At 38.3% G+C, this 14,904-nt stretch overlaps 2 protein-coding genes across 2 annotated transcripts in view; one reads left to right on the top strand and one right to left on the bottom strand.

The window, feature by feature from the left end:
- The window catches only part of ARHGAP28 (Rho GTPase activating protein 28), a 71,895-nt gene extending 65,194 nt beyond the window's left edge, over window positions 1–6,701 (top strand). Inside the window, exons 11-15 of the mRNA XM_010584836.1 lie at window positions 724–921; window positions 1,625–1,768; window positions 3,881–4,035; window positions 4,688–4,752; window positions 6,610–6,701. Of these exons, the coding sequence (XP_010583138.1) occupies window positions 724–921; window positions 1,625–1,768; window positions 3,881–4,035; window positions 4,688–4,752; window positions 6,610–6,701 (654 nt within the window). The remainder of the gene's footprint in view (window positions 1–723; window positions 922–1,624; window positions 1,769–3,880; window positions 4,036–4,687; window positions 4,753–6,609) is intronic.
- Window positions 6,702–12,085: 5,384 nt separating this feature from the next.
- The window catches only part of LAMA1 (laminin, alpha 1), an 86,419-nt gene continuing 83,600 nt past the window's right edge, over window positions 12,086–14,904 (bottom strand). Inside the window, exons 61-62 of the mRNA XM_010584835.1 lie at window positions 13,952–14,174; window positions 12,086–12,278 (exon numbers count right to left, since the gene is read on the bottom strand). Coding sequence (XP_010583137.1) covers window positions 12,118–12,278; window positions 13,952–14,174 — 384 coding nt within the window. The 3' untranslated portion in view covers window positions 12,086–12,117. The remainder of the gene's footprint in view (window positions 12,279–13,951; window positions 14,175–14,904) is intronic.

The raw sequence follows: 14,904 nt of genomic DNA, 5'->3' as shown, positions 1-14,904 counted from the left end.
GCAATGTCAGGGTATAAAGACAGTGGTTTTAATGGTATGGTGTTGCAAAAGCACTCACTGGCAGACCCCAACTCCAACCACAGCTGCAATCCATCCTATTCAGTCACTCAGAAAAAATTTTGAATAAACTGCCCAAAAGTGAAATGAGTTTCCTCTGACTCTGCCATGCATGTGCAGAAGTGATCTCAATGAACAACCACTGAGCTCTTCTTGCTTTCATTATCCCAGAATAAGAGTTTGGGGGTTGCTGGCAGAAATACCTCAGATTATATCACACATGGGACTGGTGTACATTTGAAGAAAGGCTGATCACCCTGGTGACTCCAATATAAAAAGCCTTGGCCAGATACATCAAAATGGACACCTCAAAATCTATGGAAGAAATTAACTATTCCATTGCAACACCTGTATATCTTTCCTCTACTACACGATTCAGAGCCTTAGTGCAGACGCTGTACTTGACTTACAGTTTGGGATTATGCTTTAAGTGATAGATAATTTATTAATGTGTATCTTGATAACATTAACTATTCCTCTGTGATTGACACAGGTGGTTGTGCCAGAAAATATCAGAGTAATCCAAATTAGAATGCAAAAAACCCTAAATTTCACCTCCAAGTGCAAATATAGCAGCTTTCGAGCCAGATGTGTTGTGCATATGACACTGCATTTAAGAAGTAAACTATTTTGTGAGACTCAGCATAACAAGTCTTGTTTTTCCAGGCCTTTCTTCAGTTCCTGAAGAAGGTGGTTGCTAATGAAGGGAAAAATAAAATGAATCTGTGGAATGTTTCTATGATTGTTGCACCAAACCTTTTCATCTACAAAGGGAAACGTGCAAACCAACAAGAAATGCAAGCAGCCGCCACCACAGCACACATTGTGCGGCTTTTAATTCGGTACCAGGACATCCTGTGGACAGTGAGTAATGCTGGTTCCCTCTTTATGGCTCTGGTACAGATAAGTATTTTGCCATATGCAGCAGCTCTGGAGAAATCAGAGTAAACTGACCTTCCTGGAAGAAAAAGTTAGCTATTCTTTGGAAACTGGCTGGAGTCTTTTATATCTAGAATGAGATAGGGTGACAGATACCTCTGGATGGAGATTTACCTCACCTAAGACATCCATTTTAGCACAAATTGCCCTCTGGAGGTACCTATCCCACACTATTGTTTATACAGAATAATGCAAAGGAGAGTGATTTAATCTAGATGCCTAGGTGAGATATTTAAACTTGAATGAGATTAAATGACTGTTAGAAGTCTAGCCCTAATAACGGGGGCCAAAAGTGTGACTACTTGCTGGACTTCCGAAGGTTGGCATTAAGATGACGACAGTCTCAGCTCATTTCCTCATAAGAGGGAGGCTATGATGGGAATTACAAAAACTACCTCCTAATAAAGTTCCTACATCACTAAAAAGTTTCATGTGGTATGAAAGATGATCTACAGTTTCACCAAAGGAGTAACTGTGGGTTGTTAGAGGGAGGTACTAATCACTTGTATCTTCTGGGAATAAATAGAGCTTCTGCTGCCTAAAATTTGGTGCCTTTCTAAAGTCCCAGGGCCAATTTTATTGGGGAAAAAATTACTGTATATTCTCAGCTCTGGTTTCCTCCCTTTAGGTCCCATCCTTCCTGATTTCCCAAGTGAGAAAAATGAATGAGGCAGCAATGAACAACAGCAAGAGGCAGCTGATGTTTGACAAAGGAGTGAGAAAACTTCTGAGGAGAAAGACCATGGAACGGGACAGACCTGAAAGACCAGAGGTATGATAAAAACATATCATTTTCAAGGGCAGCTTTAACCAGTCTCCCTTCTTTCTTACCTCATAAAAGCTTCTCAGGGTAGGGAGGAAATTTTGCCATACAAAAGATGTGCTTCCCAATCCAACATCCTGATAAGACAAAGCTTTAGGGATTGATTGAGAAAAGGTGAGGAAGGCAGAATGATTTCTAGCAGCCTATTAGCTTTTACAAACACATGCTGGTTTTGTACCTGTTTTATAAGAAAATGGTTATATGTGGACTGTCCTTGACAGCAATGATCTGTAGATATTCAACAAATGCATAGATCTGTAGCTGCATAGTAGGATGGTCCATATTAGGATTAATTGCACTTACCCGTGCCCTAGTCCAGGCTACTTAATATTCTGCTTGCAAGCTTTAATTTTACAGCTTTGCATTAACTTTCTAAGCAGAGAGAAAAACCAGTTTGCCTAACACAGACACCAAAACTGGGTCTAAATTTTAAGCACCTAATGAAGTAGTTTGTGTTGTTATTCCCCATATAGTCAGAGGAGAGAGGTGGATACTTCAGAGGATTTCCAGAGCTCCAGGTGCAGTTCAGACTTAGGAAAGTCTGATACAAAAAATCTTCCTTTGGAGATCTTAAAGCCACCAGATTTTCTCCACTGCCTAAATATGGAGTTTAGGAACTTACTTGAGGTATGCTACCTCAATAGATACCTAAAATTAACTTAGGTATTAGGTGTAACATATAATTTGGGCAACAAAGCATGTTGTGTATACATGCATAATGTATACAGCCCCTATAGCAGCTTATATGTAGTATTTCCATGTAGTAACTACCTTTAATAACCTGGAGAGAAAGTCTTTAGAGTCTTACATGGAGGTTTAAAAGAATGGAGATTGGTGAATTGTAAAAGGCATAATCAAGAAACTGAGGAAGTACTCTACAGTTATTGAAGAACAGTCTTGAAGAGCAAAGGAAAAGACAAATTAGGAAGGAGTGATATTGAGGTTACAAGAAATAGAGAATAAGCCACTTAATACAGACAACAGAGAAAATGCAGAAGGGAACATCTGGGAAAAAAAGAGAAAGAGAAATGCTACATATGAATTGTGAATCCATGCTAATTCAGCTTTTTGGAGAAATCATTTGCCAGCATTGACTGAAATATATTGTGGGTAGGAAGGACACACATTTGTGCTGCAGATGGAGACAGAGATGTTTGTTTAAAATAGCGGTGTAGACTATTGTGTTGCAAAACTGTATTCACCCTGGAACGAATACAGTGAGAGCTTCTGAGGAGAGTCAATTACTGCAGTCATTGCACCTTCGGGAAGACAAGTTCATTGATCGTAGTAATTGGCTTCGCATCTTATAAAAATGAGACTAGCCATGGCAGGTAGCTGAAATATGAATGGTAAATTGGAGGCAAACTCTGTTTGGATAACTGAGTTGAATTTTGAGAGCACTTAACACAATCCCCAGGTCTCAGATGTTCTAAATTACACAGGGACAGAGACTGGAGAGACTATTGTACTCAGCTCAGCATGGTATTAACTGGATTAGAACTGGAATGCAAGCCTTGCTAATTGATTTATCTGCCATTAATCATGGAAGAGTGCATAAACTTCATAGATGATCATTTGAACCCTACACAAGGTCAAATTTCAAATTAACAGAAACCATATGGTACTTCTGATATTTTATTGTACATATGCTTTGATCTAGTTGAAGCTATAGGAAGTGGAAACAGAAAACTGGATCTTCGTGCCGCAGGAGAATTTCATCTTTAAAAGGAAGAGCAGATATTCCTAATCATTTTTATGTATTTTTAAATAAGCAGTTGGTTCACTGACCAATGTTAACAGCAAGCAGTTAAAATTCAAGGACTTGACTTTATTCCGTGTGAATTTATGTAGTACTTACCAAGGAGTTTTTGTCTTTGTGTTGTATCTCATTAGACTGTATCTACAAATTTGCATGTTTAACTGTAAATATGGTTTTTGAATAATCAAGTGAATCCAGGAAAGTGATTTTTGCAAGCAACCTCAAAAGAGTTGCAGAACTGCTTCTGAATGGAGCTAGAGCAATATTTGCCTTAGACTTACTCTACTGAATATGGATTTTAGGGAGCTGTCACTTTTCCCCCATACCTGCAGTCTGACATACCCGAGGGGGTGATAAGAGTTTATGCTCCACTGCATTCAAAAGTCTCTATGGCAATTCAACTCAACAGCCAAACAAAAGCCAAAGACATCCTGGCTCGATTCCACTGTGAAAACAGGTGGGTAAATCAGAACATTTTGTTTTTCCTGAACAATAATGTCAGAACCATTAATGAATAGATTGTTCCCTTTTCAAAGACTCATTGTGTTACAAGAACTCTTTTTCTAATATAAAATTGTTAATTTATGGTTATGTTGGTCAAAGAAATTTTAAGCACTGATTTTATTCTTTATATTTTACTTAATAATTGGCTTCTATACAGAATCAATCTGCCCTCTGTTATGCCACTACTGAAAACATGCATTTTATAGACTTGCTGCATAGAGAACCCAGAGGGATTGTCTTACATCTGCCCATAAAACATTAGTGTTTTTATTTCTGTAAAGCAATAATTATTAACAGTTCCGGGAAATGTTAAATTGTATCTGAAAGTCTTTTCTGCAAAGTCTTCCCATGTTACCACATAATGCTGTTCTTGAAATAAATAATAAAAAATAAATACTAGAATAGAAGGTTTTGTTAACCATGACACAGTAATCTACCTCTCTAGCAGATTCAGTATTCTGCAGTCCTTCATTCAGTAGAAGTCCTCGCTTTTGATAAGTAAGTTCACAGGGGCAAAAATATCAATATTTAGCTTAATATAGATGGTGGTTGTTAAGGCAGTGGTTATAACAGAAAGGCAAACTGAAGATTTTTTTCCATCCTAGCCACGAATCATCACAGAACATGAGAGGCCAGATCCAAAGTTTACATGAAATTGGAGGAAATATAGGTAGGTCTCATTTTTGAAAATTCAATTCTGAATGCCCTTAGCCTCTGAAAACACCTCAGGGCAGTGCTGTTTTCACACAGCTGGGTCTCTCCTACACTCCAGTCCATCTGCAGGAAAGGAGCCTGACCCAAAAGCTGTAATGATTCCTTCTGACTCCAGCGTGACTGGAGGGAGGAGACAGTCACCCTATGGCTGGATCTCAGCTGGACTCCTTACAGTCTTGCCAAATTCATCTGACCTTTCTCTTACCTCTCTCACTCTCATAATTGAGCATTTTTCCATGGTTAAGAGATCCTTAGTCTTCCTCTCATGAGCACATTCCACCTCACAGTCAAGCCTTTTCCCAAGACCTATTTCTTCCTCGCTGTGTTTAATTGTTAACCTCCCCCAAATAAAAAACACAGAACTGAGAATTCAGTCCCTGCATGCATGGGTGTACTATACTCATGCTAATCCATGGAATTTATTTAGATTGTAAATTCCTTGCAGTAGGGATTTTGTCTTCTTCCGTGTTTCATGCAGTGACAGTTTTGTAATAACAACAGTGGAATAACGCAAGTTCCTGGCCTAAAGGTCAAAAGCCACCTTTTAATTTGATATTGCACAGTCCTGACCCTCTCCTTTCTCTGTTCTTACTAAAATTCTGGATGCTCTGTTGAATCTTTTGTCAACTGTCTGATAGATTATTCCTTAATTCTTCTAGATTCAGCTCTAAACAGTTTCTATAAAGTTACTACAAAACATTACAGACTTGCTTCAGCAGCAGTTAAGAAGCAAAGTATTAGATACACAAAGCTAAATTTGATTAGCAATTTGTTTTGCCTGGCTAAACAGGGTGACCAACCAATGCTAAAACAGGAGAAGATCCTAAAGGTCTTATGAAACAATCCCACGTATTCCCACCATGCTCCTTCAAAAATCTGGACGTTTAAATTGCATCTTCATTTAAAATTATTTTTATAGTCCCAGATCTTTCAGGATACCTTAGTCCACTGATTATTCATTAATTCATTTATATTGCTTTCACTTGAATAAAATCATTAGGATCCCAGTGACCTTATAAGTAACTGTACAAAAATTTTACCGTAATTCTTTGTGTCACAGCAATGTAACCTCACCAGTTAAATAGCTTCATCACCCCGTGTAAATGCAATATAGTCCAACAAATCAACTAAACTCAAGAATTTATTGCCTTGTTACTCAATTAAGAGGCAGCAAATGCCTCTTTCTGTGGCAAAGGCAGCAGGGACTCCCCAACCACCCAACTCCTATTCCCAGTCACCACCTAACGAAACCCTCAAATGGCCAGACTTCAGAGGACTCTCTTTTTTTTTTTTTTTTTAAACCAGCAAAACAGCAACCGCCAAAACCCTTAATATCCCTATATTTCTTTGCAAGATCCTAGCTGGATGGGAACACATGTTTTACAGAGCTACTTTCTCAGCGTTTAAAAATAGTGTAGAAACAAAGTCACAGAGTTGTAATTCCAGCCCAGTAAATCCAAAGAAATAAAAAAAACCATACTGTGACACTTACAGTAACAGTGTTGTTAATACTTCTAAAGAAACGGTAATATTTCTTCACCATTTGACTAAATGCCTTGTCCATAACTCAGCATAATGCAGGGCCATCCTGCCTGGAAGTGAAAGTGAATTCATGACTCTCACTGAGTAAAACCACTGGCAAATTTACCAAAGCCCCTGTCTGTATCCAGCCAAGATGTAAGCTGGACACACCAAACCAGGCTTGCTACGTGCAAGTTGGAGATACGTTCCAGAGCATTTTAACATAGCCCTGTCCCATTTACTAATGTGCTCAAAACATCCTATGAATCATGGCTGCTGATTTCCATTTCAGGTCAGCACTGTTTGGATCCAGATGCATACATGTTAGATGTTTACCGTGCAAATCCTCAGGCAGAATGGGTGATAAAACCAAAAGCAACCTGAAGCAGAAGGCTACGGTGTACTGGACAAAAGCCAAATTGACAACAGTGATGCCTGTTGTTTTAAGAAGCTCTTACCAGAGACGAAACAAAATGGTAGCTACAGGACATCATTCCTTCCTACTGTACTGCCCAACTGATGTTCACCATGTACTACTTTTGGTATAAGCATTATCACTCCAGGTTCTAGACCATCGGAAAATATCACATCAGTTATGCTTTCATATGGATTACACTTGTGCCAATTGGCCCAGGAGTTAAGGAGGACGAACCAAGGTACGGTGCACAGAAAACAACCTGTTGCATACAGAGTTGTTTGTTTCCTGATCTGGCGTTAGAACATGAATTTTTGGAAAGGATCCAATGGCATCCAAGGATGCATGAAACACAACCGACCACAGCGTAACACAGAAATATCACAGAGACATTCAAGAAGAGAAAGTATTTGTCATGCATGGAAGAGAGGAGCTTGACCTGCAGCAGTGCAAAGACACAGCTGTGTGACAAAATCAAACCTTTCTGCTGAAAGTAAACCTGTACAGTGTGCATTACTGCAATATTTACATCTCTCCATCACTCCTCATGAGTATCTGATGCTGGGGAAGGGAGGGAGGCAGGAGGAAGAACTACTGTATAGACAGCTATATTACTTTATGTACGTACCACTGTATATATTACTACCAGTCTTCCAAATCATCTGTCTGGATCACATTACTGTGTGCAATTGTAGCACCACAAACCATTTTCTCCTTCCTTCCCCTGTCACACACACAAGCTTCAGGAGATAAATGCTAGGTGAGAAGGAGCATATTCCGCTGGCTCTATTTTTTACTTGACACTCTCAGATTTAAGTCTGTGTAATGCCATAATATGAGATATGTGTTAATGGTGCCACTTACAGCCATCATCTTTTTTGTTAAATATTATAGTTTCTTAATTTGTAACCTGATTTTTTTTGTTTATTTTAGCTTTAATACGTAAGCAACTTTTATACTATTCAGCTGCATTGAGGAGAGAGATCTTTGTCCAGATCTTGTATAATACAGCATGGAGAAGAAAAAGAGCTTCCAATGAGCAGAGGGATTTAATACTCTTATTTAACATTTACACATTAAGGCCTTAAAACCATAGCCAAACTAGGCCCTGTTGTGCTGAGGGTTTTACACATACATAGCAAATACATAGCAACTCCTTTTACAGATAGCACGTAGTCTGAGAAAACACACAGGCTGACAACAGAACTGTGGGCTGCAACTGCATTGGGAATGCAGCACAGCAAATGGACGTATGTCTAGTTTTTAGCCAGTCACAACAGCGAGCACCATTCTTCACCTAATCCTCTCGTTTTGGGCTGTACTTTACAGAACTAAAGCATGTTTGTTGAGTAGGGAAATCGCAAGTCTCTAGAAAACAGCAAGTTTGGGGTTTTTTTTTCAGTCTTCAGTCTTGTGCAAAAAATGGGAACTAATGCCTGCAACTGCACTGCAATGTCTCCATCATTGGATGACGATATTGCACAATGAATTCACCCACAGTCTGAGCAGTGGGTTTTGTTCCTGATCTGGACACACAGATGAGGCAGAAGCTAGTGCCCTGTTTACCAGGTAGCAGTGTTCTGAACGAAGTCTTCCAGGTAAACATAAAATGCACTGTCCTGCAGAAAAAGCCTGTAACTTGCGATGCTCTGCTGAAGCTGTGTGATGAAGATTTGCACATTCTAGAAACCCTACTTCTGGTTCAAAGTTAATCGTGTTCTCCAGTAGTTAACTTTCATTGTTAGTGTTCAGTGAAAGAAATCAATGTTCAATCAGTAATTTTACCAGCAACAATAATGTCTACAGAGGGCAGAGCCCGTCTTTCTTTCTTACCTTCTTGAGATAAAAAATGATAAAATTTAGCAACATTATCCTTTCATTTTCTTTAAAACATTTTAAACTTGCCTTTTTTTCTTCTTAACACTAATGGATGCATAGTTGCAGCCAGCAAAAGACTGGGACAGTTGTATTATAAAATATGAGGCTTATTTTGACAACTATTTATTTTAAATATATGAGAGAGAGTAGATCTGTGGTTTGTTCATAGGACTAAGTACAAACATTTTGTCAAGTGCTTTGCTCCTGATTCCCTTTAGTTCCCTCTGTGGCAATGGACAACTCTTTCTACTATGCTGCCCTTTTCTTTTAGCTGTAAAATAGGGCTAGTACTTTCCTTATAAAGGTAACATGAGAATTGGCTGAGTTAAATTCTGCTCTCAGATGCAGCTAAACAATCCCCTGAGCAGAACAGGAGCTATAAACATCCACCTAGGAAGGACAAACTCAAAGGGATTTTATGTGGAAAGTGCTTTGAATACGCAGAACATCATATAAATGCTAAGCATCATTGTATTTATAGCCAACGAAAGAGCTTTTACAACTATACAGAAAGCTGAAACATTAACTAAAGAATTTGAAATGTAGCAAATGAGAACTTTCTACAGTACTTTCAGACAAATACATTGACCTCCTCTGTCTTGCCCACTCACTTCACTTTGTGTTCTCAATGGCCGTGCAAGGAAAAGTACAGAGCACCCATGTGTTCACGTGGTAACTTGCTCAGCATGTTCTGGACTCTGAAACAAGGACTTCATCAAAATTATTTCTGAAATACATCTCACTGTATTCCATACAGGATACAAGGGGTTTTTGGAAGACTTTCACCTTTTACCACTTGGCAACTTAGGAAAACCAAATCTCATGTAATGAAATGCATCCTGTGAACACTTGTTTTATACTAAAATTGCCTATGACTTTAGAAGACATGCATATTAGCAGATGAACTAGATTCTATGTACAGTGCCCAGACTACTACAGCACAGCCAAATACCTGCTGTCTCTGAAACAGAATGGCAAAATTCTTTTTTGATACAAATGGACCTAATGACGCCATGTGTACTGTGGTTAATACTGTTACACATTAGGTTGTTTTGTGTTGTTGTGGTACACTAACTTGATTTAATATGCAGCAGACAAACTGAACAATATCTATGACATTTTTGAATATAAGGTCTCAACTTTAGGCCTTGTATTTCAAAATGCTGGTGGAGGGACTGGGAATTTTGTTCCTCCTAAGAGCAGTTGAAGTCAAGTTACGATAGGATCATCACCTAACAAAAAGCAACATGTGGAAAGCTATTAAGAAGGAAGTGGTAGCAAGCAGGGAGAAACTTACTCAGCAAACTCCGAAGATGCCTCAAGCATTTATGTATTCCATGGTTCTACAAAGACAGCATTTTGCATATCAACACATAGACAGAGAGAGTGTATTGCAAGAAGTAGGTATTGGAAACAGACTGGAATGTTATAACCTGTTTATGCAGCTGACATCATTAGAATGTGTGTGTGTGTGTGCGCGTGTGTGCAAATGTGTCTATGTATAATATTAACTACCTCACTCTGCATTTTCCAGGAAAAATATTTTGGCTTAAAGGTTTACTATTCCAAAACTTTCTATTATTAATTTCACCTCTCCACTAGTCTTTAACATTGATAAAATGTTTCTCCTTCTAAGAGCCAAGATTTGGAAATTACCAAAAAATATATATTAAAAGACATATTTCAGGATATGGATGAAATTTTATCCAAACCGTGTTGCCTAAATTACTGCTTGTAACGTAAACCTTATGAGATCAGATCTTGGGGTTAATAGACAACAAATACAACCATACTGTGTTTCAGTTTTTATTTTTCAATGGCTTTCTATTAATGCGCATCTTCTCTGGAAAATAATACGATGCCACTAAACAAAGCAAAATGTTTGTATGTACGTTTCCTTTGCAATCCTCATTATGTTATGTGTTTTGTTGAAGTAACCCTGCACGTAAGTGTATTTGTACAGGAGAATGTGTCCATTCTATTGTATCCATGTCAAAAATAAAAACAATACCAACAAAGCAAGCTCTTCAAATCTAAACACATGGTTTTCAGATAGAAGCAGCTGACAGAAATTGCAAAAAGCAGTGGTGAATCTGTCTTAAAAGCAACTCTGTTATAGCACCTGAACAGCTAGCTACACAATGAACCACATTCTGCCATCCTTCCTCAAGTGGAACAGTTCTTTGCTCTTGCACTGCCTTGATGCACGGTACAAAAGGACACTGCTTGGAGGAGTCCTGCCTCACTGAAATCCATGACAAACTGCTTTGGGGTTTCATTTGAGCCAGTATTTTTTAAACTAGTATGAAATACACAGAGCAAAACTGACTTTAGAACAAATAGTAAAAATGCATAGTAAAAGCCAAACAAAATTGTAAGAAGCAAACAAAAATGCTGCTAGTTCAAAGAGAAAAAAGGAGAGGGAAGTGACTTGTAAAGAACTATGTTTATGACAGATGCATCTTCAAGTACGAAACATGTTTGTCACTACTCAGTGGTCAGGCCAGCTGATGAATGGATGGCCTTACTTGAGTCAGATCAAGTGCGCGTCCCCCAAGCCTGGCTCAAGCGCAACTACTGGAAGACTAATTTTAGAAACAGAGGCAGGCACAGTAGGAAAAGGTAAAGACAGAATTGCTGACTGGCCTGTGAATTAGGAATCACAGACCACCAAAGGTGCTTCCCTGTGTCCTGTAAGAAATACTGTTTTCCCAAGAAAGATGCATTAGTTCTCATTGCCAAGATACAAAGCTGTTCCCAAACCAGACCCAAATGGTTTCTTCACCAACAAAACATTTCATATGCATCTCTATGCTGTGGAGTTGCTGCTTGTCCTGCAGCTGATTAGATGAAAACATAAACGGGAACATAATCCTCCTAGACAATGTGACTATATAATGGGGGTCAGAAGCACTGGATATCATGGCAGAAGGAAAAGGGATTGGAGCTACCATACAAAGTATAAATAAGAAAATTCTATTCATTAGACTCTGAATCTGAGACCTTCAAAATTATGCCTTTAGTCTCCTGCTCCCTCTGCTGGACTCTATCCACTTATACTTTTCACTTCTTAGCCTTTTCTAACTGAAACATATGGACAACTGAACTACATGAAATGCACAGTTTATTGTAGTTTTATTATGTGGTCCAAAATTATTACCTTTTTATAAAATGACCAACACACAATAAAATGAAATACTGTCAAGTAATCAAAAGAAAACATACTGTAAACACTGATTAATAAAAATTCCCAAAAGAAAAATACCCAATTAATGCCATTAACATTGTAGCAGAGGTATTTGTTGCTTAAAACCATTTAGTTAAAATGCAGACGTAGAGCTTCTGCCTAAAAAAAAAAAAAAAAAAAAAATGACCTGAGTTGGAAAACAACCAGAAAATCAAGGAGATGCAGACTCTTACCAATTCTTCTTTTCATTACAAAATGAGAATGAAAAATAACAGATCAACAAAAAAACCCCTCTCAGTCCAGACAGGCTTTGCTGCAGTTCAGTGCTCAGCCCCAGGGCAGGAATGAGGAAAGACTCCACGCAGGTCAAAAGCTCTGCTGAAGTCAAACAAGTCTGCCTGTTGGCCCTTGGTCAACACAAGGTTCCTCAAACAGCCACGGAATGAGCTCTTGCTTGTGAGGCAGTTTTGCTTCACATCAGCTGAAAAACAAATGTGAAATATGTAGAATCTATTTCCAGTGAACTGAAACAATACAAAGATCCAGGTTATTATTCAACTGCTTCCCCTCCCTCCCAAACAAGTGATAAAACCAACACCAAAGGAGCACCAAGTTCCTTTCATGTTTGGATGATCTGAGACATCCCACCATGGACAGTCACTGCTGCCTTCAAGCATAAACCATGCACTGAGACAAGTTGTGCAGTTTGCAGAAATAGTTTGCCCCAGGGGACAATGTGAGATAAAGAGAGGGGAAAAGAAGGGGAAAGCCACTCTACATAGGTGTCTTCCAAGTTAAAATTGAACTGGCAGAATATGAAGCAAGAGCTGAGCTGTAAGTCATGGACTCCATTGGCAAACCAAACCATGAGGTTGGTAGAGAGTCCAGCTCTTTTTCCATACCACCTGTGAAACAGTTCATTCCACCTTTGCAGTACTCAACTAAACTGAAGAATTTCTCTGTTCTCTATGAACCCTAATCTTTACAGATGGAGCACAAAGAACAATTTAGTATCACATTACCCTATTTAAAAAAAAAAAAAAAAGAAAGAAAAAAAGAGGGGTTCACAAGATGCTGATAATGCTGCTTTGGTATTCGAGGAAGACCAAATAGTAATCAAGATCTGGTTAATTAGCATTAATTCATTTTTCATAAAGCACTAAAACCTTGTCCAACAGAAGGCTCTGTAACGTTTCAAGCTATTATCCCTAAAGCTTTCCAAATATTTAAAAGCTGAGTGGGCCCTTCAGACATGACCACTCTGTTTTCACACAAATGGAAACATCTGAACTGATAAACTGTAACAGCTGTTTCAGAGACAAATGGATATGGGCATTTTATGCTATGTTTAAAAGCATAAGATATTCAAAACCATACGAAGCCTACTCACTCTCAGTACTGTTGTGTTCATTGAAAGGTATGCCTGCAAAAAGGCCAAACTCATGATGATCAAAATTCAATCCTCTTAATGAATACAGTCTTGACTCAAACTATCAACTAATTAGTTGCACAACTTAATTGAAAATTAATTCAATTACATATTTTTTGTGTTACTATCTTTTAATATTATCATCGTAGTACGATTGATACAGTTACTTCAGAAGGGAATTTGCACAGAACAAGGGAAATACATGTTCATCTGCAGCAGCTTGACTTCTGCCTGCACAGCCCCTGATATGGAACATTAGCAAAAATAAAGCAGGGAAAAGCACTATAGAAACCTTACTCAGATGAATGTGAAGGAAAGCCTTAATATCAAATTGACTGCAAAAGAACGACACCTTAACATACACAGGTACGGACACTGAAGTCAGAGAGAGACAGCAAAAGACAAACCACGTGGAGGAAATCCTTCACAGAAACTAGGGATTTGTGTAGGAAAGTGATACGAGTTCAGTTGATCTTACCAACACACTCAACAGCTAAATGCAGTCCTTCACAAAGACAGTATACACAAATATTAATATGTTGTGATCTCAGCAACTGTGGAAAATGGTAACTATGATTTATAACACAAACATGAACTTCATGAATCAGAGAGAGAGGTCAGGGGAGAAGGGAGAGGGAAGGAGGGCGCATGTGTTAAGACTAATTCTTATGAGAAAAAGTAAAGGCAGGAGGGAAAGAAGGGAAAAGAAATATTATTGTACCTACCGGGATAGCCTCCAACATAAATGGGATTGTTTGTATCTGCAGATGTTGACTGGATGTAAGGATTATCAGTTTGAACCAAATTCCCATCAACTATCAGCACAATACTATTTTTGCTTTTGTTTGCTTGAAGCTTGTGCCATTTTCCATCACACAAACTATTTGTGCCTCTTGGTTCATATGTAGCTGTTATTCTGCCAGCTCCATTGTTGACATGGAATAAAACCTGTATAAACAGCCAGATGCCAATAAAGATATAAAGTAAGAATACATGAACTTATTTGCCTAGATAAAAGCACAATCATGCTGGTGCAGAGATTTCCGTTTTAATAAATGTTCGGTAATTACGCAAAGCTAATTTTTACTTTGATAGATAGAGTGTGTCCTTATTGAAGTATCTTTAAAATCTGAAAGACTTGGATCCATCCATGCATCCATAGCTTGGTATACTTCACTTAGGATTTCAATGCTTTTAACAAATATAAATCAAGTAATTTTCTCACAGAAGGTGAGACTTCAGACCTGAAAGAAGATCCACTGAAGAGAAAGAGAATGGACTGAAAGCACTTGCCATTGCCAACACATGTATTGATTTATTTCACGTATTTATTTTTCAAAGCAATAGACATTTCCTCAACTCTGTGGTGAGGATTAATATGTAAATATTAACTGAGAAAGTTATGTCTCTCAGAAACAGTGACATCTAACACTGTCTCTAGCTAGGAAGTTTTGAATAAAAAAATGAGCTATTTCTGAGAAAAGCAAATACTTAAGAGCAATCAAGTATATATTTTTTGTGCACGAGATGAGTGGAGAACTATGTATTGATTGTTAAAAGGTTTACGGAGCAAAACTGCCAGTAGAAGTAGAGAGTGATTTAATTGCTCATGAATATTTGTATTGTGTTTGTGTGGCAAGGTTTTGGGGGGGGGGGGGGGGGGGGGGCTAACAGGGTG

This window comes from Haliaeetus leucocephalus, unplaced genomic scaffold (assembly GCF_000737465.1).
Source record: "Haliaeetus leucocephalus isolate CR32 unplaced genomic scaffold, Haliaeetus_leucocephalus-4.0 Scaffold1007, whole genome shotgun sequence".
NCBI classification, from domain to species: domain Eukaryota; kingdom Metazoa; phylum Chordata; class Aves; order Accipitriformes; family Accipitridae; genus Haliaeetus; species Haliaeetus leucocephalus.
The sequence above is the reverse complement of the archived record's forward strand: the minus strand, read 5'-3'. Positions and strand labels throughout refer to the sequence as shown.